The following is a 24,867-nucleotide window of genomic DNA, read 5'->3' on the forward strand; positions in this document are numbered from 1 at the left end:
TACTCCTCTGGCCTGTGCTTGGCATTGAGCAAGGTAACCTTACGCTCATGTGCAGCTGTTTCCTTTCATGCTTTGCTTGTGCTGAACACTTGAGCACTTATTTAATGTTCATATTTCCTAATAAAAACAATACTGCATGTGGACATTTATTGATATGATGTGCAGCATATAACGTCATATAACAAACGTATTAGTTTTCCAAGACATGCCAAAAATAACCGGTTATAATAAAAACACACAAAATGAACGTCAACAAAAGCATTGCGTTTCAAACGGTCCAATCAGCGAGCACGCTCTGCGCTCGACCAATCAGAAGCGCGCATTTCGACACATGTCAGGTTTCAGCCAATAAGCGACGAGTTGAGATTTTAAACGCTGGCCGTTCAGCTGCTGTAAGTTAAGAGTCGCGGAACGGAGAGAGTCTGAGTTTCAGGGTTATTTTACACAGTTTACGCTTTATTTATTCCCTTTTTGTATATTTTTATTGCCTTTTGAAGTCGTCTAGGGTAAGTTAAGTCTATTGTCTTTCCGTAACCTGTGCTGTTTATTGTTTATATTATCATTAAAGCTGCTGCTTACTTTAAACCTTCCCTCACCCAGAAAATCACTCTGAACCCGAGGCTGTACGTAGTTTATTATTATTATTATTATCTTCTTCCTGATTTTAGGTTTTAGAAGCTTGGGCTTTGGCTGTAACTGTGTTGTAGAACTTAATCATCCTTTAAAAGCAGTATTTCTGTGTTGAAAAGTCGTTTAACCTGCTTTTATTTATCTTTTCCCCGTCTTTAACAATAAATAAATAATAAATAAATATTGTATTTACTGTGGTAAGCTTTTATAATGTTCTCCTTTGAAAACCTTTATTTGTTATATCATTTAATTTATGAAGCTTATTGTATTTTGTGTTCATTAACTGTTTCCATGCTCTGTCTTGTGCCCTGTTTGAACATAAAACTAAATCCCAGTGGAGTTTGGTTGTTTTTTTAAGTATTTGTTATTTCTGAGACTGTGTGGTTAGGGTTTTGCTTTTTTATTAAGTGTCTCTGGTTATTAGAAATGCTTTTTCATAGATTAATGACACCATTTTAAGTCCCCCACTTGTGTAAATAGGTTTGGAGGTGTCTGTTTATTCCAGCTTTATTATTCTCCCCGTTATCTGTGCACACCCCAAGAAGTTTGGGTTATTCCTTAAGAAAAGCAGCAAATGCAATAGATGCTCTGGAGCAGCTGCACATGAGCCTGAGGTCACCATGGCAGAGGGGTGTAAAGCCCCCAACATTCGGCTGTGGAGCTGTTCTCAGGACAGACCCAGAGGAGTTGGACTGGGGTGTGATCCAGAACTAACCATCAATTCCTGACCCTCACTGAAGAAAACACCTGAGACACTGTGCATTCATTCAGAAAATACTGCATAGTGGCGTTTGTAGGGTGTCTATAAACATTCATGTGAGTCTTGTCTCTTTTTTAGGGAGTTGTTTGAAGGCGGAGCATCATGGGGGACGACAGTGAATGGATGAAACTTCCTACTGATCAGAAATGTGAACATAAGGTCAATAATCTCGCTGCAGGGCATTATTTTGTTATTGTTTATCGTCGTTATCTATTATAGGAAGTTTGTACCTCTATAATAATATAAATGCCCTTGAATTTGTTGGTTTTAATCTAATACTTAAACATCCATAAGACTTTGGTCCTCTGTTTATGGTGTTTACCCCTTGGTTAGTGTCTCATTGTCTCGTGAGCGAGTGAGGATTTTCTGTACTGTGTCAAACGTCTCGTTTTCCCGCAGGTTTGGAAAGCCAGGTTAAGCGGATACACTGAGGCTTTGCAGCAGTTTCAGAGGATCACAGATGAGAAGAGTCCGGAGTGGGGGAAATATCAAGGGCTCGTCAAGAAGTTTGTCACAGACTCGAATGCAGTCGCACAGCTGAAAGGACTGGAGGCAGCGCTGGTTTATGTTGAAAATGCACATGTGGCGTCAAGGTGACTATAATCTGTGACATTTCATTCTTAAAATAAAGCAGTGTGTTCAGTATCCTCTCCAGTGCTCTCTGGGACTCCTCCAGCTGTAGTCTGGCAGTGTGTGGTGCTGTATTTTGGAGGAGGGGCTTATTGATGAGGGATTGGGATGGCCCTGTTTTAAATAGATTTATTTGTAAGGAATGTCCGCTGTTGACCACTAGTTGTCAAAATAACTGCACAATAACTTTTGAGTATAATTCGGCAGATGATAACTACATTAGCACCTTTCAGTCCAGCTTCAAATCAGTGCCGTTTCTGGTGTTTTGTTTGAAAATGGTTGAAAAATGAGCAGTGGTGTTTGGTGTGTGTCTATTGCGTTGTCCTCAGGACGGTGGGCGAGGTTGTGTCTGGAGTGGTGTGTAAAGTCTTCAATCAGCCGAAAGCCCGAGCCAAGGAGCTGGGCTCCGATATCTGCCTGATGTACGTTGAGATCGAGAAAGCAGAGGCCGTTCAGGAGGAACTTCTCAAAGGTCTGGACAACAAGAACCCCAAGATCGCCCTCGCCTGTGTGGAGGTCTTACGGAGAGCTGTGGGGTGAGAGCAGGGGAGACTCCTACAACTGAATACGTTTGCGTTAGAGGCTGTTTAAAGCAAAAAACACTAACACTACATTCTCTGTGAGAGCTAAAGTTTATGAACTCCTGCATACAACATTAATCCAGGTTGTTCCTCCTCACTGCAGAACCGGTGGGGGGGTTATAGCTCTCTAGCCTCTTCAGCAGCTGCTCCAGAGCATTCTGTTTTTATTGATATTATACACACACTTTACGGTAGGTAAACTTCTTCTAAAGCAGTTGAAGTAACTCAATTAATATTACTTTTTACTGTAGGGAGTACACCTTCTCATTTGATTGAAAACACCATCTGTTCTTTGCGTTTTGTCCAACGTTTCAAGGGTTAATGGAGCAGTAGAATCGCTTGCACATAATTTGCAATAAACGTAAGGAAGACTTTCTCCTGTAAAGCTCCATTTTAAAGGTATTTTATCTTCTGACTCTTTGCAGTGAGTTTGGCTCAAAGATCATTTCCCTGAAGCCTGTTGTGAAGGTGCTGCCGAAGCTGTTTGAGTCGAGGGAGAAAGCCGTCAGAGACGAGGCCAAACTCCTGGCGGTGGAGGTTTACAGATGGATCAGAGACGCTCTCCGGCCTCCGCTTCAGAACATCAACTCCGTTCTGGTACGGCTCGAGCCTAGAGGCGGGTCTTGTACTCTGTTTTAGTGATGACGCTGCGGTCTCCGATGGTAAATGGTCATTTTAATCTGTTTCCAGTTGAAGGAGCTGGAGGAAGAGTGGGCGAAGCTGCCGACTTCGGCGCCGAGACAGAGTCGTTTCCTTCGCTCTCAGCAGGATCTCAGAGCCAAATTTGAGCAACAGCAACAAAATGGAGGAGGAGACGAAGGAGATGACGGTGCTTTATTTTATTTCTTTATCATTCTTTGAATAAACGTGGTATTCCTGATTAAGCAGGTTCTTGGTGCTGTTTACTTTCACCAAAACACAACTTCATGCCCACTGAGAAACTGTGCCGTGAGGAACCTAATTTTACTTGTGTTTTGGGCTTATTTTATGATCTAGTACTTTTTATTTATTTATAGGTGAGGATTCTGAAGAGGCTGCTCCAGCTGTGGATGCGTACGAGCTCCTGGAAGCAGTGGAGATTCTATCAAAATTACCCAAAGACTTCTTTGAGAAGATTGTAAGGAGCACCTGGAGACTTCTCTTTGAATTAAATTCTGATTTTTTTTTTTCTTAATTTTGAAGTTTGAACTTGTTTTTAATACACGACTTTAATTCTGAGGGAAAACTGTACTCTGTACGTTCTGAACCCATCATAGTCACATCCTCCACCCTACAATCGATGAGAATGACCATGTGGCTCAAACATCTGTGTAGTTCTGAGTTAGTTTGTAGATTTGAGACTAGGCTTTTTTTAAAGACTGTGTGTGTTTAGGAGGCAAAGAAGTGGCAGGAGAGGAAAGAGGCTCTGGATGCTCTCGAGTCTCTGACTAAAAACCCTAAACTGGAAAGTGGAGAGTACGGAGATGTGGTCAAGGCTCTGAACAAGGTTAGATTTTATTTAAAGCTTATTTAAAAAGTCAGTTTAACTATGGCACTGATTTAAAAATAAACACGCTGTGATTTTCCAGGTGATCGGGAAAGACTCTAACGTCATGTTGGTGACCATCGCAGCCAAATGTGTGGCTGGACTCGCTGCTGGTCTGAGGAAGAAGTTTGCTGTTTACGCCGGTCACGTAAGTCGTTACGTCCAGTTTAAGTTTTATTTGTACGGCTCTTTTTGCAGGTAACTTTTACCAAGAGGCTTTAGGGCAGTTTGGGTTCGAACATGGGGCTGGACAATGATTCAATATCATTATTTATTGCAATATAAAATGTTTCAATAACAATGCCATTTATACACCTTCGACGTTAATCCGTTCCTGTGTCGTAAACCGGTTTTCGGTGTAAGTCGGAACATGCGTGTACGTAAATAACATACTGTAAGCACTGATCCTACCATGCGACTGGGTTGACGCCGTCCTCGGTCCCGAGCCGCGTAACCATGTATTCTTCCGCTGCGTCACGCACACCAAACACGAAGTTCACGTTACGACATTTACGACGCAAAACCACGTAAGTCGAAACAAGGCTTTATACAGTACATGGGAGATGTGTCGTAACTCGGGACTGACGTAACCCGAGGACCTCCTGTATATTTACGACATCTGTCACTGACTGACGGTCAATAGAGGGCGCTGTCGTCAGTTCACTGTCCTCAATTATAAAGTTAGGTTAAAAATATTAACTGACTAAAGCCAAGAGGTTGTTTGTCGTGTTGCGTTCAGTGGCAGTTTGTGGCTTTTTTTATTGTTCGTATCGATATCACAACGTTGTACTGACACTTTGTAACATGTTCACCTTAAAGTTACAGCTTTAAAATCATTGTGAACAGGGCCTCAGTTGCTGCTACTCTTTGATTCCAGTACAGTGCTGTAATAATTAACTACACTAGGGGGAGCCCTAGGAGCAAAACAATCTAAATCTTCCCTGGTGTTGTACTTCTCTAGTTCTAACTCAAAGGAGAACCTCCCTGAGAATGAGAATCACAGAGGAACCCAGACTCGAGGAACCTCTCATCATTTTGTTGATATCTGAGAGAAAGATAAATCAATACAATAAACTGTTAATGCGTGTAACTGGACAGAAGTGGAGTCAAACCAATAAAAACAGAACCAAAAGAGTGCCAGGTTCCAGCAGAGAAACTCCACACGGTAACAGTCCAAACCCGCCCAGTGTGTTCAGGCAGTGGTGGTTTGTGCTGGTTGCTTAGTGTGGAGATACAGGGGAGAGTACACTGATGAAGGGGGGTGAGACTCTAGCCACATGATAAGGAGGTTTCTACTCTGATCTCAGCTGGGTTCAGAGTCTGATTTCAAAGCCAGGTTTTGTGCTGATTTTCAAGTCATTCTCCACTGTGTTCTCTGTTATCTCTGGATGTGAGCGTCTAAACACAATGTACAGATCCACACTGACGTCTTTATTCCGTTCTGTAGCTGGTGCCGACCATTTTGGAGAAGTTTAAGGAGAAGAAGGCTCAGGTGGTGCAGGCTCTGCAGGAGGCCGTAGATGCCGTGTTTCTCTCCGTGAGTGATTCCTTAAATGTGAAAGACTCCTCTTCAAATGAAATATGCTTATTTCTCAAAAAATGGATGTGTGGGTTTCCTCCCACTGTGTGAACTCATACACAGGGTGTGTGTCCACTGTCCGTGCTCTGGCCTTGGATCCAGTGACTGCAGCTAGACTCTGGACCCACCGTGACCCTGATTATGAAGTGTTTACAGGAGATAAATGAATAAATACATTTCAAATTCGATTTATTTTGTAATTACCCGTGTTATTTGATTGCGTATTGATGGTGTGGATGTGTGTGTTCCAGACTACGCTGCAGCACGTGAGCGAGGACGTTTTGGCCGTGATGGACAGTAAAAACCCGTCAGTGAAGCAGCAGGCCTCTCTGTTCCTGTCCCGCAGTTTTCGGCACTGCACCCCGTCCACGCTGCCCAAGAGCCTCCTCAAACCGCTCTGCTCCGCCCTGCTCAAGGTGCGGGATCAACACTGTTCACCGTCAGGATTAAGACTTGCACCCGAAATAATCGTAAACCCATTAAACCTCTAGAATTTGAGAACATCACTAGAGTTTTAGAGGTTATTGAACTATTTCTAGACAGTTTTTATTAGTATTGTGACTTATCTCACTGTGAGGGGATGGGGCTTTAAAATCAGCAATAAATGTATAGAAATAGACCTAAATAATCTTTAAACTATATTTACAGTGTCATAAGGAGAATGAGAGAGTTGAGGTGGATCCGAGCTCATTTTATTGGGCTTTATTTTGTCACAATCCCAAGCTCTAGTTTTAAAGAGGAATTTAGGAAAATAAAATAATCCCCGTATTGTTTCCTCCCTCATTCTTTCAGCAAGTGAACGACTCGGCTCCGGAGGTCCGAGACGCTGCCTTCGAGGCTCTGGGCACGGCCATGAAGGTGGTGGGAGAGCGGGCCGTTAACCCCTTCCTGGCTGATCTGGATAAAATTAGAGTAGACAAGGTAAGGGCCTCTTTGCAGGATTTTAAAGAGCCATCAGTAATTCTCTCAGCTGCTTCACGTTGAGGCCACCTCAGCATCTGCACAACACTCTGGCGTAGAGCCTTCAGAACTCCACTTTGAAACTCCTCCTATAATTGACTAAGAGCGAGAATCCAGAGAAGATATTTGAGGCTCTTATTTCCCTGTTTTCTCAGATTAAGGAGTGCTCAGAGAAGGTGGAGCTGGCTGGAGGGAAGAAAGCTGGAGGACACGTGAAGGATAAAGTGCAGATTAAACCTGACACTTCGGCAGAAGCACCTTCGAAAACATCTGGACCGTCCAAGAAAGCTCCCGCAGCTGCTGCGCCCAAGGTGATCAGGTTTATACACATCTCCACAGGAGGAGGTTTGTTCCTGTGGTGCTGTAGTAACCTCCTGAAGCTAAAGCTTGTGCGAGTGTGCAGCTGAAAGTCTGTTAGAGCTGTTACAGATATTAGACGTGACTTAAATACCGTTTATAAGATTTCAAAGACAACGGAAGAGTTGTGGAAAAAATTAACACAGTGGCACGTCACTGAAGAGTTTTTCGAGTTACTGTAAAAATGCCTTGCACTGTTCTTAACAAATTCTGTCTTTTAAATAGCCCTCTGCTCCAAACAAGAAAGGAAAGCCTGCTGCAGCTAAAGGAGCTGCTCCTGTCAAAGCCAAAAAAACAGAAACTAAAGAGGTGACGGAGGCAGAGCTCTCTGTGAGTAACCAGTAAATTCTGGCTTCATATTTTATTAAAAAAATTTATTTTTGGGGGTAGGGATGTGTATTAAAGGTGCAATCAGTCATTTTCTTCTCTGGTAGTTGTTTAAACCAGCAGTTACACTGCCTCCTAGTGGACTGGATGTCAGATTCTGTTGTTAATAGTGTCTCATTTTAAAGACCCCCTGATGCAGTGTAACTGATAACTTTAACTTTCTACTGCTGTCTCTAGGCGGAGGTGTGTGAGGAGAGGGCAGCGGCGGTCCTCCCGGGCTCCTGTTTTCAGATGTTGGAAAGTGGTAACTGGAAGGAGAGACTGGCTGCGATGGAGGACTTCCTTAAGGTGACTGGCTTGTGTTTAGAAAGCGAACTTGTGTTGTGATTGAACTGTTGGTTCAAAGCTGTAAAATCAGCTCAGGTTAAAAAGGAGTACCGCAGCCATCAGTGTTGGGTTTGTAGGAGTTTCTGAAGCTCTTGAGAATACGGCCTGTGAAGGAGGCAGTGATGCAGCCCTGGGTTATGAAGGAACTGGCCTGAGAAACTATTAGAAGGGTCTCGGGGATAGTAACTCACTACGTGTTGATGCCTGTGTGTCCTCAGGCCACTGAGCTGATGGACAGTAAAGAGATGCCCTGCCAGGCTCTCGTCCGAATGCTTGCGGTTAAAAAACCTGGTTGGAAGGAGACCAACTTTCAGGTAAAGCCTTTTTCTTGTACATTTTTGAAAAATTTAAGGTGTTTGATTAGAGACTCGGTCTACGGGTCCATTACCAATGGAATAATACCTTTCTTTTTCCCTCTTTCTCTCTATTTTTCCCGTTTTCTCTCCCTTTCTGTTTTCCTGTCTTCCGCTCTCGCTATTTTTTTTTCTCATTTTCCTATTCTCTTTTTTTCTCTCCTCATTTTTTTCTCTCCATTTCTCACTCACTTTCTTTCTCTCCCTCTTTTTTTTCTTTCCCTCTCTAAATCCCTGAAAACACATGTAAAAAGAACTAGGAACACGATTAGAAGATCTCAATATTATAATAATCTCAGGAAAAGAACCGACTAGATTTAATTTGATAAGTATTTTTTTGTTTCACGTTCCTCCTCGTGTGTCTGGGGATGCTCACTCTGTTTGTTGTTTACCTGTTTGTGAAGGTGATGCAGCTGAAGATGCAGGTGGTGTGTACGGTGGCCCAGAGGGGCTGTTTCTCCAGGACGTCTGCGCTCTCGGTTCTGGACGCTGTTGTAGAGAAGATTGGAGATGTTAAGTGTGGAGTCAGAGCTAAAGAGGCACTGAGTGGTGTTGCGGAGGCCTGCGGCTTGCCGTGGACCGCAGAACAGGTTCATGTTTATTCTCCGTTTAGGGTTTTAATTGTGGTAATTTTAAACCTATTCACACAGTTCACAGCATCAAACCAAACCTGGCTGGTAAGACACTCACATTTTAAAGACTAAGCACCACTTAATGGACCTCCATTAACATTGGACATTATTGTAGTTACTGACAGATATAAGTATGAATTAAAATGAAAATAGCAGCTAAATTTGCTTTAAAACTGACAATTTTATTAAATTGACGGAAAAACCCGAGCTCTCTACGGGAATTCTCGAACGCGACCGTGACGTCACTGGTGGACAACAGCCGAACAACGCCGCGGTAAAACACCGTTATGACAGTATCTAGCTAAATAACCAACATTATTCATGACAATAGCCTAGCAATAAGCTAAACTCAAATGTAGAGGCACCGTTATTCTTGTAAATGTGATCGAAGTCGAACTCGAATTCATCCGACACTATAAACCTCCGTAATGCAGCTACGTAGCCGAGTATAATCTGAGCCACCGAGTTTAGCGAGTCAAGCTAACGTTAACTAACACCAACTAAAACAGGCGAAGTAAGGGGGACCAACGGTCTTTTAAACCTTATTCCTTCAATTAGTAAGAAATAACTTGTGTTTATTGATAGTCAGAAAACATGTTATGTTTGACACTTTCATAGAGCTGGTGCTTAGTCTTTAGGAGAATATGGGTTGTTGGGCGGCTGTTTGGGGAGTTTTTATTAAAAGTGATATCACTTCCCCAGCTTTGAGTGAAAAGTGCTGGAGCTTGTTTCAGTGAATTGGCACATTTTATTTATTTAGGGGATGTTTCCACTGGTGTTGAACACTGAGCTTTAATTTCTCTTATAGAATCTGTTTAAACTCTTATTCTTTTCAAATGTGTTTGTTCTAATGTGGATTTCCAGGTTGTGTCCTTGGCCTTTGGTCAGAAGAACCCTAAGAACCAGGCTGAAGCCCTCAACTGGCTTTCTAATGCTATAAAGGAGTTCGGGTTCACAGGGTAGGGGCTCGGTGGCTTGTTTTGAGTTTCTCCTTGTCACAATATACACCACAATAAAGGTTATAGATCCAGAAATACTGTCATTTTAAGACCTTACTGTCGTGTTATGATGATGTTCATTATGTAAATAAACACAAAATAGAGGTTTGCAATAAGTCAATAATGAAAGTGTGAGGTAGACTCTAAACAACAGAACAACTCTGATATTTCTCTCTCTCTCTTCCAGAATAAACGTGAAGGCTTTCATTAACAACGTGAAGACGGCTCTGGCAGCCACTAACCCTGTGAGTGCTCACACACACACACACCCTGGGACTGTAATTTTAAAGCGATGAGTCTGACCTCCCGTTTAGTCATGAATCTGTTTCTGGAAGAGGACTCAGGACCATGATGTTCATTTGTGAAGAGACATTGGGCTTGTGTTGTCAGTTTCCTATGACTTTGATGTCCCTAGCGTTGTGATGGGGGTTGAGTGTTTTGACCCTGGATGGGTTCCCCTTTGGTAGGAGCACTGTTCTGTAAGAGTCCCTGAGCACAGCTTCTCACCATGAATTGCCATGTGCAGTAGCTTTGTGGTTATGATGAGGTTTAAGAGCGAGTGTAAAATAACTGTTTACTTCAGGCTGTGAGAACCGCTGCCATTTCTCTGTTGGGTGTGATGTATCTGTACATGGGCGCTCCTCTCCGGATGTTCTTTGAAGACGAGAAAGTGGCTCTACTTTCACAAATCGATGCAGAGTTTGAGAAGGTTTGTGCTCTTTCCCTTTTTTAAAGGTGTGTGAAATCTTCAAATGGTTTAATTTTCTTTCTCTGAAGTGTGTTTTTAACTTCTCCCTTAAACTGGGTTTTTCCTGGATGCAGATGAAGGGACAGACCCCTCCTGCCCCCATCAGAGGCGGCTCTAAACCCAGCGGAGCAGACGATGTGGAGGAACAGGAGGAAGAACCCGAGGCAGGAGACGATGTGGTTGATCTTCTGCCTCGAACTGACATCAGGTGAAACATCTCTGCAGTCAGAGCTTAGGACTAGGGCCATGGTTGAGGTTGGGTCCGTCATAGTCTCTTTACAGATGGCTCCTAATCATTACAGTCTAAGGAAGAGGTTTTACATTTGTTTGTAGTGCATTTCTGATTCCAAACAGTGGGTCAGTTTTATTACATCGAGTCCTTCTGTAGCTATTCCTCTACTTTACTCCAAGTTCGACCAGTCTGTTGGATCTAGAGCATGTTTCCAGGCCTGTTCCACATGAGTCTATTGTGTGCAGTGATAAGATCACCTCTGAGACGGTGTCTAAACTCGGAGATAAGAACTGGAAGATGAGGAAGGAAGGTCTGGATGAAGTGGCTGCTGTTCTTTCAGAAGCAAAGTTCATCAAACCCAGCATCGGCGAGCTTCCCCTGGCTCTGAAGTCTCGGCTCTCAGACTCCAATAAGATACTAGTAAGGAGTCTCCTCTAGAAATGTTCACACCACTGTTACAGTATTTACAGCAGTTTTTGCAAGTGTGGGCTGCACAGAGCTTACCCTGTATCTCCCCTCCCCAACAGGTCCAGCAGACACTCTCCATCCTGCAGCAGATGGCCACTGCGATGGGGCCTGCTGTAAAGCAACATGTTAAAACCCTGGGCTTCCCCATCATCACTGTCCTGACAGACAGCAAGGTGAGAGAAAACAAATTGGCCGATACATGGATGTTCCATTTAAACATTACTCCGTCCAGTGCACGGCGGTTGTTGCTTTCTCTCTCTGGTTAATATTGTTGTAGTAACGGTGATTCCCTGCCTTCGTTCACTCCTTTATACCATACTTTTCCCAGAATGCTGTGCGTGCCGCAGCTTTGGTGACCCTGAATGCCTGGGTGGAGCAAACTGGGATGAAGGAGTGGCTTGAGGGGGAGGAGTTATCCGAGGAGCTGAAAAAGGAAAACCCTTTCCTCAGACAAGAGGTGTGGTCCTGGGGGATCAGAAGGGAAGTGTGTGTTGTGGGTTAGGGTCAGATTTTAGGGGAAATATTGAAGAGCGTTTAGATCTCATTACAATGTTCTAGCAGTTGTCTCTTGCTTTTGGAAGTCTTCAGAAATACAAAGCTTTGGAATCACTAGAGATGAGAGATCCTCATGTCTCTTTATTATCACTGTTTGATTTGGAGTTAGAACTAAAAGCTTATCCCAAATTCCCATTTTATATCCCCCCCTGTTCCGGAGCAGCTCCTGGGCTGGCTGGTGGAGAAGTTACCAGTTCTTCGTAGTGTTTCCTCTGACCTCCAGCTGTGTGTGTCTCCACTGTTCTCCTGCCTGGAGGACCGCAACGCAGACGTCCGGAAGAAAGCCCAGGACGCTCTGCCCGTGTTTATGATGCACCTTGGGTTCGAGAAAATGAACAAAGCTGCTGCCAAACTCAAGGTGCGTCTCCAGCTCTCTCTGGCTTTCATTGATCAACAGGGAGATGAGCTAATGTTTTACCCGTTGCTAATTTGTACAGAATGTATCTCGATGAACACGGCAACGATCGCCTCATCAGAGAAGTTCATAAAGTTGTGTGTGGCGTAATGCTGCGTCATTTCTGTCCTCTTTGTGCAGCCAGCTTCTAAAGACCAGGTTGTGTCTTTACTGGAGAAAGCTCGCGCCTCGGTTCCTGCTAAACCCTCAGCTCCGAATAAAACCTCCTCAGCTGTGTCCAACAACAAGACCGCTCCGGCTCCTCCAGGTATTTACTCCTCTTTCTCAGTTCACTCATTAAATTAATCCACAACCACTGTGCGTTAAAAACTGACCTTCACCTCATCGTCACTGCATCAACCACAGAGCCCTTAGGATCAGACTGTGAATTATCACAATTTTGTCGTATCCGACATGTTTCCAGCGTTGGGGACGAGGAGCGGCCGTGTAGTGCATCGTAATACACGTGGTCTACAGGGAACAGGCTTCAGTACACAGTAGCTGCTGAAGTGATTTGTACTGAGAGGGTTATAGCAGTGCTTTAGCACTAAACGCCTGAAACGACTTTACTCGGTGCCACCAGTGCCCTGATCTTCAGCTGCCTGTGCAAAAAGTTCATTGTTTCTAGACCAGCCAGAAAGGCACCTGCTCTGCAGGGGGAAAGCAGGATTTTTTGGATTCTGGCACTAGAACCGTCCTTGAAAACAGTCTCACCCCACTGTCAGATACGTAAAGATTTTGTGTAATGACCTCTTAATATTTTACTGTGTTCTGTGCATTTTAGCTCCGACCAAACCAGCAGCAGTGAGTGAACAGGTTCCAGCAGAAACAAAGAAACCAGCCAAACCAGCACCGGCTCCTAAAGCGAAGGTGAGCTCCATCAGTGTGTTCAGGGTGAAATGAGTCAGTTGTAGTTTTCCACGTTCATCCACTGCCTAGTTATTGCCACTTGGTTTTTGTTGTTGAAATCAGATTGATGTTAGTCATCTCCAAGGTTCAGTTTGTACCTGTAACATTTTGGAGCTCTAAGCAGTGTGTGGTGGTTGTTTGCGAAGTGTTCTCAGGAGATGGACACCAGCGCTAACTTGAGTCTGAACAGCAGTGCGGAGAAGGAGAACTGTAGTGTTAAGACCAAAGCGAAAAGCCGCAGCAAGGTACAGCACTGATGCGCTGGCTCTCTGTGGAGAAGGGGCATGTTTAACACTGAATTAAAGCAACAGTTCTTATGTTTTGGGCATTTGGAGACAACTGAGAATTTGTAACTGCGCTTAAACAGTGGAACGTGGCTTTGAAAGAAGACGTCACCACGACACACCTGTACGAGTCTGAGTTTGAGTAACGTATTCACACAGAGCTCAGTCATAAAAGAAAGTCTGTAGAGGGTGTATAGTGTAATTATAGTGAATTATAACTGTTTGAATTGTCACATTGCTACAATCCCTGCAGTGTTAGCTTATAGATTGCTTAATAGCAGGGATTACATTTGTAAAACAATTCAAAACTACCTTAAAAAGACTGCCGTCTTAAAACACTGCCATTGTATTTTGAGCGCCAACTTATATAAAAATTTCACCTTGATAAAATCCCCATTTTATTTAGAATTCCAAATTAAATGACCATTCAAATAAACTATAATAGACTCATAGAAAAACGTGACTACGACATAAAAAAAGCCTTTTCTTTTAGACAGCCACCTGAAATACACTTCAAATAACCCTTAAAACTTAAGAAGGACTTCAAACGGTCAATTTATTTGGACTTGCACATTAAAGACCACTTCAAATAAACCTTAAAGTACAGCCAATGTATTCCAAATTAATAAATAACTCTTGAGGACTGCTGCTTTAACTCTTTCACCACAGTTTCTAATGGTGCATCACAGTGGTGGGGTCCTAACTTGACTCTCACAGGTGTTAGTGGTTTACACCTCGTGTCAGTTTTGGGTTTTACTGTATGATGCTGTGTGGCATGGTGTCTCCAGGTCCTGGGTTGATCCTCTGGGGGAGTCACTGCCTGAAGAGTTTTCCGTGTTCTCTTTGTCTCTGTGTTTTATGATGAACTTATCGTAGACAACTCTATAAAAGACACTCATTATTGGACTCTCCACTCTTTCAGGCGGTGGTGAAGAAGACCTCCAGTAAAGCTGAGGAAGATCGATCGGGTCCCATTTTTATCCTGATGCCCGGTGCCAAAGAACAGAGGGTCAAAGAAGAGAAGAGTCTAAAGGCAAGCTCCAGCGTTTACAACCCTCCCCCCAAATCCCTCGGGCTGAAGTGGAAATCCGGACTTTATTTGTGGTTCCTGTCTGGTTCTGTGTCTGAGTTGTGAAGGATGAAGCAGAAAGGGTTGTTTATAGAGATTTGTGGAAGTGTTTCTTCGTTTACAACACGTTTCTGAGCATTTTATATTTAATGATTATAATCAAGAATAATGGATATCCCCCGTCAGTGTGTCCCTCTCTGCATCCTGTACGTCTCTCTTCACCAGGACTGTGTTTAAACACCACTACAGTCAGACATTAGCCCTGTCCCCCACCATTTTCTTTAGAGGGGGACGTCTGGTTCCATTCACCTCCACTGTCCCCCACCATCTACTGTCCTCACTTTCTGTGAGGGGCTTTTAGAGGAGGACGTCTGGTTCCTGTCCACTGCTCATAGTTGGGATTTAAGTACAGTGCAGTGTTTGGTGTTTAACGTGTGTGTGTTTTGTAGGTGCTGAAGTGGAACTTTTTATCCCCTCGAGAGGAATTTGTGGACCAGCTGAAGACTCAAATGACCCCGTGTGTGGCGAAGTGGCTGATGGAGGATCTGTTTCACGCCGACTTCCAGAAACACATCAAAGCCATTGGCACAATGATGGAGGTGGGTGCAGCTCCGTGTGGAATTCGGTTCATTTTAAATCCTATTTCGTCTGTGGTGGTGGTCCTTCGTGTTGTGGTAGAGCCATTATTCAGACACCTAGTGGCCTGGATGTCAGATTCAGTGCAGAAGTTAGAATTTTGTTTTTTGAGTTGTACTTTAGGTTTTATATATATTTTTACATTTAAAAACAAGTGACTGCTGGTGTGATGTGTTCTGTTTGGTTGGGACCCTCACTCTGACCCAAATGGATGAGACACACCCAAAGGGGCCTTGTGACCAGCTCTAGTTCAATTTATTTCTAAATCACCTTTAGGAGTCAGTCCACAGACCACTCCGCTGCTCTGTAGTGGAAATGCTCCTGTGTTGTGTTTAACATTGTGCTGTTTCCATCCTCTTCAGCACCTGGAGGCCGAGGCGGAGGCCACTGTGAGCTGCCTGGACCTGATTCTGAAGTGGTTCACGCTGCGATTCTTTGACACAAACACCAGCGTCCTGATGAAGGCTCTGGAGTATCTGAAACAACTCTTCATCACTCTCAGTAATCAGGACTACCACCTCACTGAGCACGAGGCCACCTCCTTCATCCCCTACCTCATCCTCAAGGTGCGAGTACGCACTCAGATTACGCATCACGAAGGAAAACTGTTAAATATAGTGATGAATAAGCATTGTACTGTTGGCTGTCTAAAGGCGTACATATTTTAGTAGATTCATTCTGAGACCTAACTTTTAACCCTACATTCCTAAGCTAATACTCTAACCTCATTTATTTATTTGTTTTTTAAACCCAACATCCCTTTACCAATCTCTTACAGATGCTTAAATACCAAATTTGATCAGATTTTATATTCCGTCTGACACAATAGCACCAGATATGAACCACCACTCGTCCAAATTTTTCGGAATATTTTTCATTTTTAAAACTCCCTACATTTATATTTTGTGATGTTTAAAGATGTTTTTCTGAGGTTTCTTCCAAGTCCTAGTGCCTCAATACAGTCAGTCTTTAAAAACTACACTTCCCATAATCCCTTGCTCCCCAACTACTTATGGCATCTGCAGTGGTGACTAGCCTGCTAGCTCTGCAGGGTTTTTTTAGCTGCTGTTTTCTACTTTTTAAAAACATGAAGCCTGGGTTTTCGGACTCAAGCGGAGGTCCTTGGACTGGACCCTCTCTGGAGGATCATGCTTTAAGAGTCTGACTGGTTCTGTGTGAGTAAGAGCTCCAGAGGAGGACAGTTTGTTGTTGTGAAGCTATAAAAGCCAGTTTAGCCATATTTTTATCTCAATTTCCAAAGTATAACTTTAATAAGCACAAAACCTGAAGTAAATGACTATTGAATTGTTTGACTAGCGATGTCTGTGATCAGTCGGTGAAATCAGACTTGTGTTAAATTTGAATATTAAATGATGTAATCACAATGATTTTAACCCTATAAACACTTAACCCTACCCTTTGGAATGCCCAAACGTGAGATTAAAGTCTTGTAATATTGACTTGATTTAATATCTTCATATAAAATCGATCTGGACTTCATTTTTAACGTCATTAACTGCCCTAAAGGACAACACACTTCCGAGTTCAGAAGAAATGATGTTAGAACATCAGCTGTGATGGCACCAATGTCAGTGAGGTCATCCCAGAAATGTTGGATAGTGCCCTGTCACTCCGTAGAGAACAGTTTGGTCTTGGGCTCATGGGCAGCTGCTCCAGAGTCTGTTTTCATGTTGTATAGAGATCATCTTCACCTTTTATAAGGGGCATCTAAAAGCTTTGCGTGTTCCTCTTGTAGGTGGGCGAGCCGAAGGATGTCGTGCGTAAAGATGTGCGCAGCATCATTAGCGTGTTGCGGAGGGTTTATCCGGCCAGCAGAGTTTTCCCGTTCCTCATGGATGGCACCAAGTCCAAGAACTCCAAGCAGAGAGCAGGTGAGATGGTGATGAACTACATATTTATTTATCAGAGTGTAACCACTTTAATTGCCCAGTTTAATCCTTTTTTTCCCTGCCCCTGGTGTGCTCAGAGTGTCTGGAGGAGCTGGGCTCTCTGGTGGGCTTGTGTGGGATATCTGTCTTCCAGCAAATGGCTGCAAAGGCTTTGAAAGACATAGCGGTCCACATTGGGGACAGAGACACAGCCGTGAGAAACGCTGCTCTGAACACAGTGGTGGCGGCTTATAACGTCTGTGGAGAACAGGTTTATAAACTCATCGGACAGGTGAGTGGTTGTTTGATTGTGTACCGTTCTCTTACTGACATCTAGGGCCTGGTCATTACAACACTTCCCTAGTCTGACCAGATGAGATCAAGGACTGTCCAATAGGAGTCTCCCTCAGCTTTATTTTGGGTTTAGAGATCCTGCTTTGAAGTACACACCTCACTACACTGTCTCGCTTAAAAATCGCACCTTCTCATTCATCATTTTTGTTTTCTTCCTCTAACTGACAGTAAACATCCTTCTCACCTGCTCCCAGTGTGTTATGTTCTCAAACCTCGGGAATAAACCTTTAAAGGCAATGCCTACGATTGTGGGGAAATGGTTTCTTTATTTTTTTAAAGGTGGAACAGTATATTTGAGGGTGAAAAAACAGTGATTATTCACTGTTTTGAATTCCCACAGAAACTCGTGTAACTCGAGCTGTTTAGTTTTGTAGCACTTTCCCTCTGCGTTTACTTTCATGCAGTTAGCGCTCTCCTGAATTTAAAGTCAGTTCCACCTTAAGTAATGTAACTGTAACAGCAAAAATAAGTCAGTGTTACCCCCCTATGGAGCAGGAATAGAGCAACATCCTCATCTCGGTTGGTGCTTTTCAGCGTTTGGAGTCTCTCCGTTGTCTAAAAACCTCCAGATGGCGTTTCTCTGCCGTGAGCGGAGAGAGAGAAAGACTAGCACCGGACCCAGACACTTTGTTTTTTTGCTCATTTACAGACACCGGGGCTTCGTAAACACATTAGAGCAGCTTCAGTTTGCGTCACACTCTTTGGATGCGAAAATGCATTTGGTTTACACCTAGTTTTCCATGCAGAGAAGTCTAATCCGAACATGATCTGATCACAAACACACGTTAGTGCCCGGTGAACACGGGGTTCTAGTGTCCTCCATGGAGCTTTAACACAAAGCAAGTTCTTGTGAGAAGCTGGTAGAACTTTTTTTCAACTTTCTGCAGTAAGTATTAAGACCTGGGTGCTGACTCGTGTTGGGTTTGATTTGTTCCTCTAGCTGTCGGATAAGGACATGAGCATGCTGGAGGAGAGGATTAAACGCTCTGCAAAGAAACCTTCATCCACAGCAGCGCCGGTCACTAAACCCCAGGAGGAGAGAGTGTCTGGACCGGCTAATGGCAGCGTGCCGCGGAAACCCACCTCGGGAGAAGCTCCTCTTAAACTCAGGTTCTTTGTCTTTCTTTTTTATTTATTTATTTATAGTTCTCCCCTCTTTCCCTAGTTTCTCTGCTGGAGTGATGATGTGTCCTGTTCGGTGGGGGGTCCACAGTGTTGGGACCCTCACTCAGACACAAACTGATGACAAACACAGGGGCCATCTGACCAGCTCTCACCTCACACACCCGTCTGAGCAAATTTATAATGTGCACAAGTCTGACTATGAACAGCGCCGCTCTGACGTGTGACAGACCCGGGGATGGGAAACCTAGCTGACCTCAGTTCAGCCTCAACACGAGCCTCAGGGACAAGTGCAGAGTGTTCATTTGCAGCTGAAAAACTGACATTATATAAAATATAAATCGATGTTCTTTTTAAATAACTAAAGTTGAGAGCAGATGTTTAAAATGAGAGAAAGCTTTGACCCTGTGGAAAACGACTGCTCACTCAGACACACTGAACGTACTCGTTTGTGCAGAAGTGAGGTTTTGATCAGTGAAGTTGCAAAAGTTGTTTTTTCATTGGCTGAAAAGAACCAATTTCTGCAGCAGTGAGGAGAGCAAGTGTTCATTTTGCAATTAACCAAGCAGTTTGAGCAGGCCTGTGTTCATGGTGTGCTTTTTTTTTTTCCCCCCCTTCCCCTCTCGTCTTTCTCCTCTGTCTGTCTCGCTATCTGTCTGTCTCTCTATCTCTCTCCTATCTTTCTCCTCTTTCTTTCTCCTATATCTTTTGCTCTCTCTCTCTCTCTCTCAGTGAGATCCGGAGTCAGAACGCAGCGGAGCAGACGGCCGCCGTTCCCCGAGAGTTTGAGCTGGACCCGAACTTCATTGTGGATCTTCCTGAGACGATGATGCCGGATCTTGTGCTGGTGGAGACCACTGAACCATCACCTTGTGAGGTCTCAGAGTTCAAGTTCAGGTGATTTTTACACACCTTCATCCTAAAGACTGTCCCTTTACCAACAAAAGCAGCAAATTAGTCATAAACTTTGTATTTTTCTATGAAGGTCACAGTGAAAAATTAAATTACATCGTGAGCCAAGGTTAAAAATACTCCACTAGGTGTCGCTATGCTCTGTTTCCTGGTTTTAAAGACAGAACATTTTTCTTACACCACTTTCTTCAGATTGCCGTCGATCTCTAGCAGCAGTCACGAAGAGTCCATGTCCAGCATCAACCTGATCATCTCTCAGATCGCCAGCTCCGACACCAAGACCAGCTTCCACGGCCTCACCAAGGTAGGACTAGGATTAACGTTAATGTTCAAGGCCTCTCTTTAAACACGTTAGAGAGGGTTAAGGATGGCTCTTGTTTATGTTACGAGCGCGACGTCCTCCTCCTGCGTTATTTCTTAAGTGTACTTTGTTGGTTTTTAATTGTATTTTTATTCTATGGCCCTTCTCATTCATTCTTTCTCCGTTCTCAGATGGTGGAGATTTTGCGCGAGGAGCGTGAGTGGAGGCGAGTGACGGGGCACGTGGATGAATTTATCGTTGCGGTGTTGATGCAGCTGCGCCTTCTCTCCAGCAAACGCCTGGTGGACGAGCGAGAGACGAGTGGAGACGTGGAGAAACTCTACGCCTCTGTCGTCAGCGCGCTCAACTCGGTGAGAACACGGCACTGTCTGAGTCTTTACTGACCTTGGACTCGGGATAATGTTTGTGTGTTGTTTATCTGTAAAACACCTCAAAGGTGCAGTGGTTTTCGCAGCTTGTAAGAGTGTTTGTTTGTAGCTGGTTTTATCAGGGGAGCTGACACAGGAGGCGTCTCCTGGGGTGCTGAAGGACCTGGTGCATTCTCTCCTTACTCTGGTCCTCGACCCTCGGCTCCAGCGGTGCTCCGACCAGGCTCAGCTGATCCGCTCCGTTCACATCGTGCTCGCGACTCTTTTCAAAGCGGCGGACCCCACTAACACCCTCGGGTAACGCACGGTTTGTTGTGGACAGTACAATACAGTGCATTCAAAACTGCTCAAAGTCGGTTGGCTTATTTCTCTTGGCGTCTCGTTTTTAAACTCCAGGGCCTTGCTGATGCTCCTTCAGGAGGCCTACACTTCCACCACCTGTTCTCCGGGTTTCTCAGAGATGTTGATGAAGGTGAAGCTCTGCTGTGTTCCCTTCTTGCCCTTATTCCTTTTTTTTTTTTCCCCTGAATCGTTCTTTAATTTTATTGTTCCGTTTCCATCTTTCAGTGTCACTGGCGCATGATCAAGCTCCTTCCAGAGAAGATCGAGGCTATTTACCTGGACCGGGTTCTTCTGGACATCAACAACTTCATGAAGCTGTTCTCTAAAGAGATGCTGAAACACAAGCCCAACGACTTGGCCCACCGCACCGTCAGAACCCTGCTGCACACGCTCTACAAACTCGTAGGGCCCAAGGTATGGATCTCCTGCGGCTTCATGCTGATGTTCACTTCTTCTCAGTGTGCTGCTGTTGGCGCCAGTCTGGTTCCTGGTGAAGCCACAGCCGTTCATGAGGGAGCACAGTTGTCCTCGCTCCCTCTGGATGCGGGGATGACTCCTTGCCCCTTGGTTACTCGGCACATCTTTCAGCGAACAGAACAAAATATAAATATATTAATAAATAATAAATCAGCCGGCTCTGGACAGCGTCTCAAATGGCTGATTCCTTCAGAGTGCGCTGTGCTGTGACGAAACTGCAGCTCCTGCTCCTAAATAATGCACTGAATGTTGGACAAGGAGCCATGCAAGTGACGACTGAATGTAAATGATTGTTACTGCATCATGCCCTGTGCAGAGGTCAAGGTCTTTGTGAATTGTGACCACTGTGTCGCATTGTTTCTCTCCTTTGATTTGTGGACAGATCATGGATCATCTGAGTCTCATCGAGAACCACAGCGAGTCTGAAGTGGCGGCTCATCTGAAACGAGCCATGAAGCACTCCATCCCAACTCCGTCTCAAACGGTATGAACCAGACCTTTCCCTGAACAGCGACGTTCTTCCTCTACATTTGTGTTCCCTCGGTTCTGGCTAAAAGCATGTTCTCTTAAATGTGAGATCCATATTTAAATAAACACACGGTGGATAAGAGCAGTGACGCGTGCGGGAATCACAGCTGAAAGGTTAAATTGTTTAGGAGGTTTAATGTAATAGTAACATGGAGAACTGTGGACCATAGAAACTGCCTGCTACGAGTGTGTTCTTTGTGGTTAAACCCTAACCCTGTTTCCCCCTCCTCTTCCAGTCGAAGGACTCTGAGAACCTGAGTAAAGAGAAGCGCCAGCCTGCAGCAGGTTTGAACTCTTCTTCGTTTTAGCACCGAGCCTGAAGCCAGTGAAAGGTTAGTGAATGATTGCTGCTTGTTCTTGGTTTGACTGTTTATTTTAATCCACAGATCTGGTCCAGAGCTCCGTGAAGTCCACGTCAGGTCCCAGCAGTAATCCGGTCAATCCCACTCACTTCCGGGAGAGGCTCAGGGCTCTGAGACAGCTCCACGGACTCGAAAACGCAGAGGTACAGCGCTCTCACACACTGCTCCAGAGATCTGTAGGTTTAGTTGTGTGTACACACACACACACTTCAGGTACGTCTTTATTTTGACTTTATTATTCACCAAAAAGCACCCTTCACACACAAGTGCTTTAGTGTTTCTATGAGGCACAGATTATAATCATCATTTAGGGTTCAATATAGTGCTGTGCATTCAAGGGAAAGGGGTGTGGCTTCAGTCGTGTGGAGGGGGTGTGGCTACAGAATATCAGACGTACAGTAAACCACGGGGTTCTGTGAGAAATGAAGCCTGTAACAGAAGGAGGAAACAACTGATATGTTCCACCTCCTCGAGCAGAAACAGCGGAGGACAAGGGAAATCAAAAACACTTGGAGTTCAACAGCCAATGAGCTCCGACCCCAGATATTTCTAAGCTACAATTTAATTTTATACAAAATCTCAGTAAGTTACTGTTTACAAAATAAGCAAATGTTTATGGGTTTTTTTTTTGTCACAAATAAAGAAGTGAAATCATTTAATACCGTTAATATATTTAAAAAAGGTCCTCGGGTTACGTCAGTCCAGAGTTACGATGTTTCGTGGTTACGACACATCTCCCATTTACTCTATAAAGCTTTGTTTCGACTGAAGTGGTTTTACGTCGTAACGTGAACTTCGTGTGTGGTGTGCGCGGCGGAAGAATACACGGTGACGTGGCTCGGGACCGAGGAGGATAGGTGTGAGGATGGGATCAGTGCTTACAGTATGTTATTTACGTACCGTATGTACGTATGTTCCCACTTACACCGAAAATCGGTTTACGACGCGACGTAGGAACGGATCAACGTCTTAAGTCGCGGACCCTCTATTTCATTTTATATTTATACCATTTAGTTCTTAATTTCAGTGCTTCGTTCACATTTAAAATATTCATGCTAAAATATTGATATTATTTTGGGGCCGTATCATCCACTACTAAAAATTATATAAATTATTTACATTGTACTAGTGTAAGAAATAATCAGAAATCACAAACATAGAAATTCATTTAAATAATTTAAAAAATTTAAATGAAGATCAGATAAAATGTAAATAAACAGGAAAAAACCCTTTGTGGTCAAGTGCACGTTAGATATTCATGTCCCTAAAAGTCCAGTTTATGCTCCACAGAGTGGGTCCTCCACATGGGCTTCTGGTACAGTCTGGTCTGATGCATCCAGGCTACTAGGAGGCAGAGAAACGTCTAACGTCGCTGCTTTTTCTCAGTTGCAGTCTGGACAAAATGAGAAACCCCCTGCCCCGGTGGCGAGCACGAAGCCGATCGTCTCCTCGATGGACGCTCTTCAGTCTCAGCTCGCTAAACTCCGCCAGTCTCGCGAGCAACAGGAGCTGAGCAGCGCCTGCCCTCGGAGTCCAGTCCCCTCCGTCGGACCTCATCCTGATCTCAACGAGTTGAAGGCCAGACTGGAGAAGATCAAAGCCGCTATCCGCTGAGGTCTCTCCAGCTCTCGCTCTTATCTGCACCTTAATTTTAAAGGAGCGATCAGCATGAAGAATCAAACCACTGTGACACTGAATTGAGCCAGTTTATGCTCCCCAGAGCGGGTCCCCTACAAAGGGTGGGGGGTATCCATGCCTTGAATTAAGGGGTTTAAAATGTTCCATCCCCCTGGCTTCCAGTATTGTAGCGTTTTTGTATTAAAATTCATTCGAAAGGATTCTTCATTTTAAAGCCATTTCTAACACCTCCTACCTCTTCTTCTGCAGTGTGTTTTCCTTTTACATGTTTGTCTTGGTCTTATTCTGTATTTAAGATTTTATTCAAAGTATGTTTCAATAATGCCTTACTTTTTGTAAGTTGGCTCTGCTTTACTTCTGAATTAATAAATCACTGATTGTGCTGCGGGGAAAGGCTGTACTCCATGTTATATTTTCTGTGAATGATCTGATAGATTTCAGCTGGATGGAGCTGCTTTACTCCACTGCTTTACAGCCCAGTGCTGGGCAACTTTACACCTCTCTAGCCAGGCCTTGGCATTGAGCTTCCGTCAATAATAATTAGTGATAATTAAAGTAATCTTGGTGCCTGCAGTTCCTCCAGAGCGTCCCATTACGTAGTTGAATATATATTTACCCTGACGTTTAACTAGGTTTGGGAAAAGAGGGTTTTTGCTGCACTTGGTAACCCAGGTGAGGCCTATCAGGTGTGATACAGTTCAGTGTGGGGCTCAGGTGTTTTCCTGCTGAATTCCTCATGTAATTTGATTAATGAAGCTGAATCTGGATCATACCTTTAAAAGTTAAATATGTTTATTGTTTTTAGTAAATTGTAGCGCAGGTTTTAAAGGCATAGTTCTTAACTGTAATAAAAACACTTTAATGTAAAACTTCCTTAATTTTTTAGCAATGTGCCCGGAAGGCCTCGCGTGCGGGGCGCCCTGTGCCCGGAAGGCTTTTCACACAATTCAAGGTTGAAATGTCTCCAAACTTTGGAAACCTTACTGAAAGTGAAGCTAATCAACAGCTGCAAATTAGATTCTGTGGTAATTCAAACAGTAATAAAACCGCCAACAAACAACTCGTATTTTTTCCTCAAACACCGTTCCACATTAAAAATCGCGGCGCTTAGAACTGCGTTTCTCCACAATCTTATACGTTTCCTTTAAGTTCCACAGTGAATCTTTATCATTATTCAACACTCACAGAAAATTAACTACGATTTGTTAAATTTGGGTTCTGTTCCTATTGCTCTGTCAAAAAAAATAAAAAAGCTGTTGTCCAGCAGAGGGCACTATTTCACTGTAAATGGATCAGTCTTGGCTTCTGCCTCGTTCTGTTTCTGATGCTGTTTTATTGAGTTTTAGGGAAATGACTGAAGATTCTGCTTGTTCTGTGCCGCCTCCTCAGTCAGGTTGTTTTTTTTAACTCATACACGCTTTAGAACTGGTGATAAATATTTCATCATCTGTCATGCTCACTTTTAAACATCTTTTGTGTTTGTCTTCCAAATATCAGTCGTACAGCTTCCCTCTTTATCCGTGAGGGATTGTTTCCAGG

The 24,867-nt window shown here is 43.9% G+C and overlaps 1 protein-coding gene and 1 non-coding gene across 3 annotated transcripts; both read left to right on the plus strand.

Annotated features, from left to right (window-relative positions):
• Window positions 1-386: 386 nt before the first annotated feature.
• Window positions 387-23,962, plus strand: LOC136671559 (cytoskeleton-associated protein 5-A-like). Of its 2 annotated transcripts, XM_066647286.1 has the most exons (44): window positions 387-506; window positions 1,469-1,549; window positions 1,790-1,983; window positions 2,350-2,556; window positions 3,027-3,198; window positions 3,292-3,430; window positions 3,618-3,718; window positions 3,974-4,087; window positions 4,170-4,274; window positions 5,574-5,663; window positions 5,957-6,121; window positions 6,498-6,626; window positions 6,821-6,976; window positions 7,248-7,352; window positions 7,587-7,697; window positions 7,955-8,050; window positions 8,494-8,679; window positions 9,586-9,680; window positions 9,907-9,964; window positions 10,303-10,428; window positions 10,542-10,675; window positions 10,945-11,119; window positions 11,227-11,340; window positions 11,496-11,624; window positions 11,886-12,080; window positions 12,258-12,384; window positions 12,901-12,986; window positions 13,172-13,270; window positions 14,232-14,342; window positions 14,828-14,977; window positions 15,377-15,580; window positions 16,771-16,906; window positions 17,002-17,195; window positions 18,198-18,367; window positions 19,112-19,276; window positions 19,484-19,595; window positions 19,784-19,963; window positions 20,091-20,278; window positions 20,378-20,453; window positions 20,549-20,737; window positions 21,183-21,284; window positions 21,565-21,613; window positions 21,715-21,833; window positions 23,077-23,962. In XM_066647286.1, the coding sequence occupies exons 2-44, from the start codon at window positions 1,493-1,495 to the stop codon at window positions 23,302-23,304; spliced, it is 5,838 nt and encodes a 1,945-aa protein (XP_066503383.1). In that variant the 5' UTR covers window positions 387-506; window positions 1,469-1,492; the 3' UTR covers window positions 23,305-23,962. The 2 variants fall into 2 exon arrangements, with proteins under 2 accessions (XP_066503383.1, XP_066503384.1); XM_066647287.1 differs by lacking the exon at window positions 13,172-13,270.
• LOC136672504 (small nucleolar RNA SNORD67) lies at window positions 18,429-18,528 on the plus strand. The gene has a single exon (XR_010795883.1). It is a non-coding gene; the product is annotated as a small nucleolar RNA SNORD67 (small nucleolar RNA).
• Window positions 23,963-24,867: the final 905 nt, after the last annotated feature.

This window comes from Hoplias malabaricus, chromosome 16, assembly GCF_029633855.1.
Source record: "Hoplias malabaricus isolate fHopMal1 chromosome 16, fHopMal1.hap1, whole genome shotgun sequence".
Taxonomy (NCBI): domain Eukaryota; kingdom Metazoa; phylum Chordata; class Actinopteri; order Characiformes; family Erythrinidae; genus Hoplias; species Hoplias malabaricus.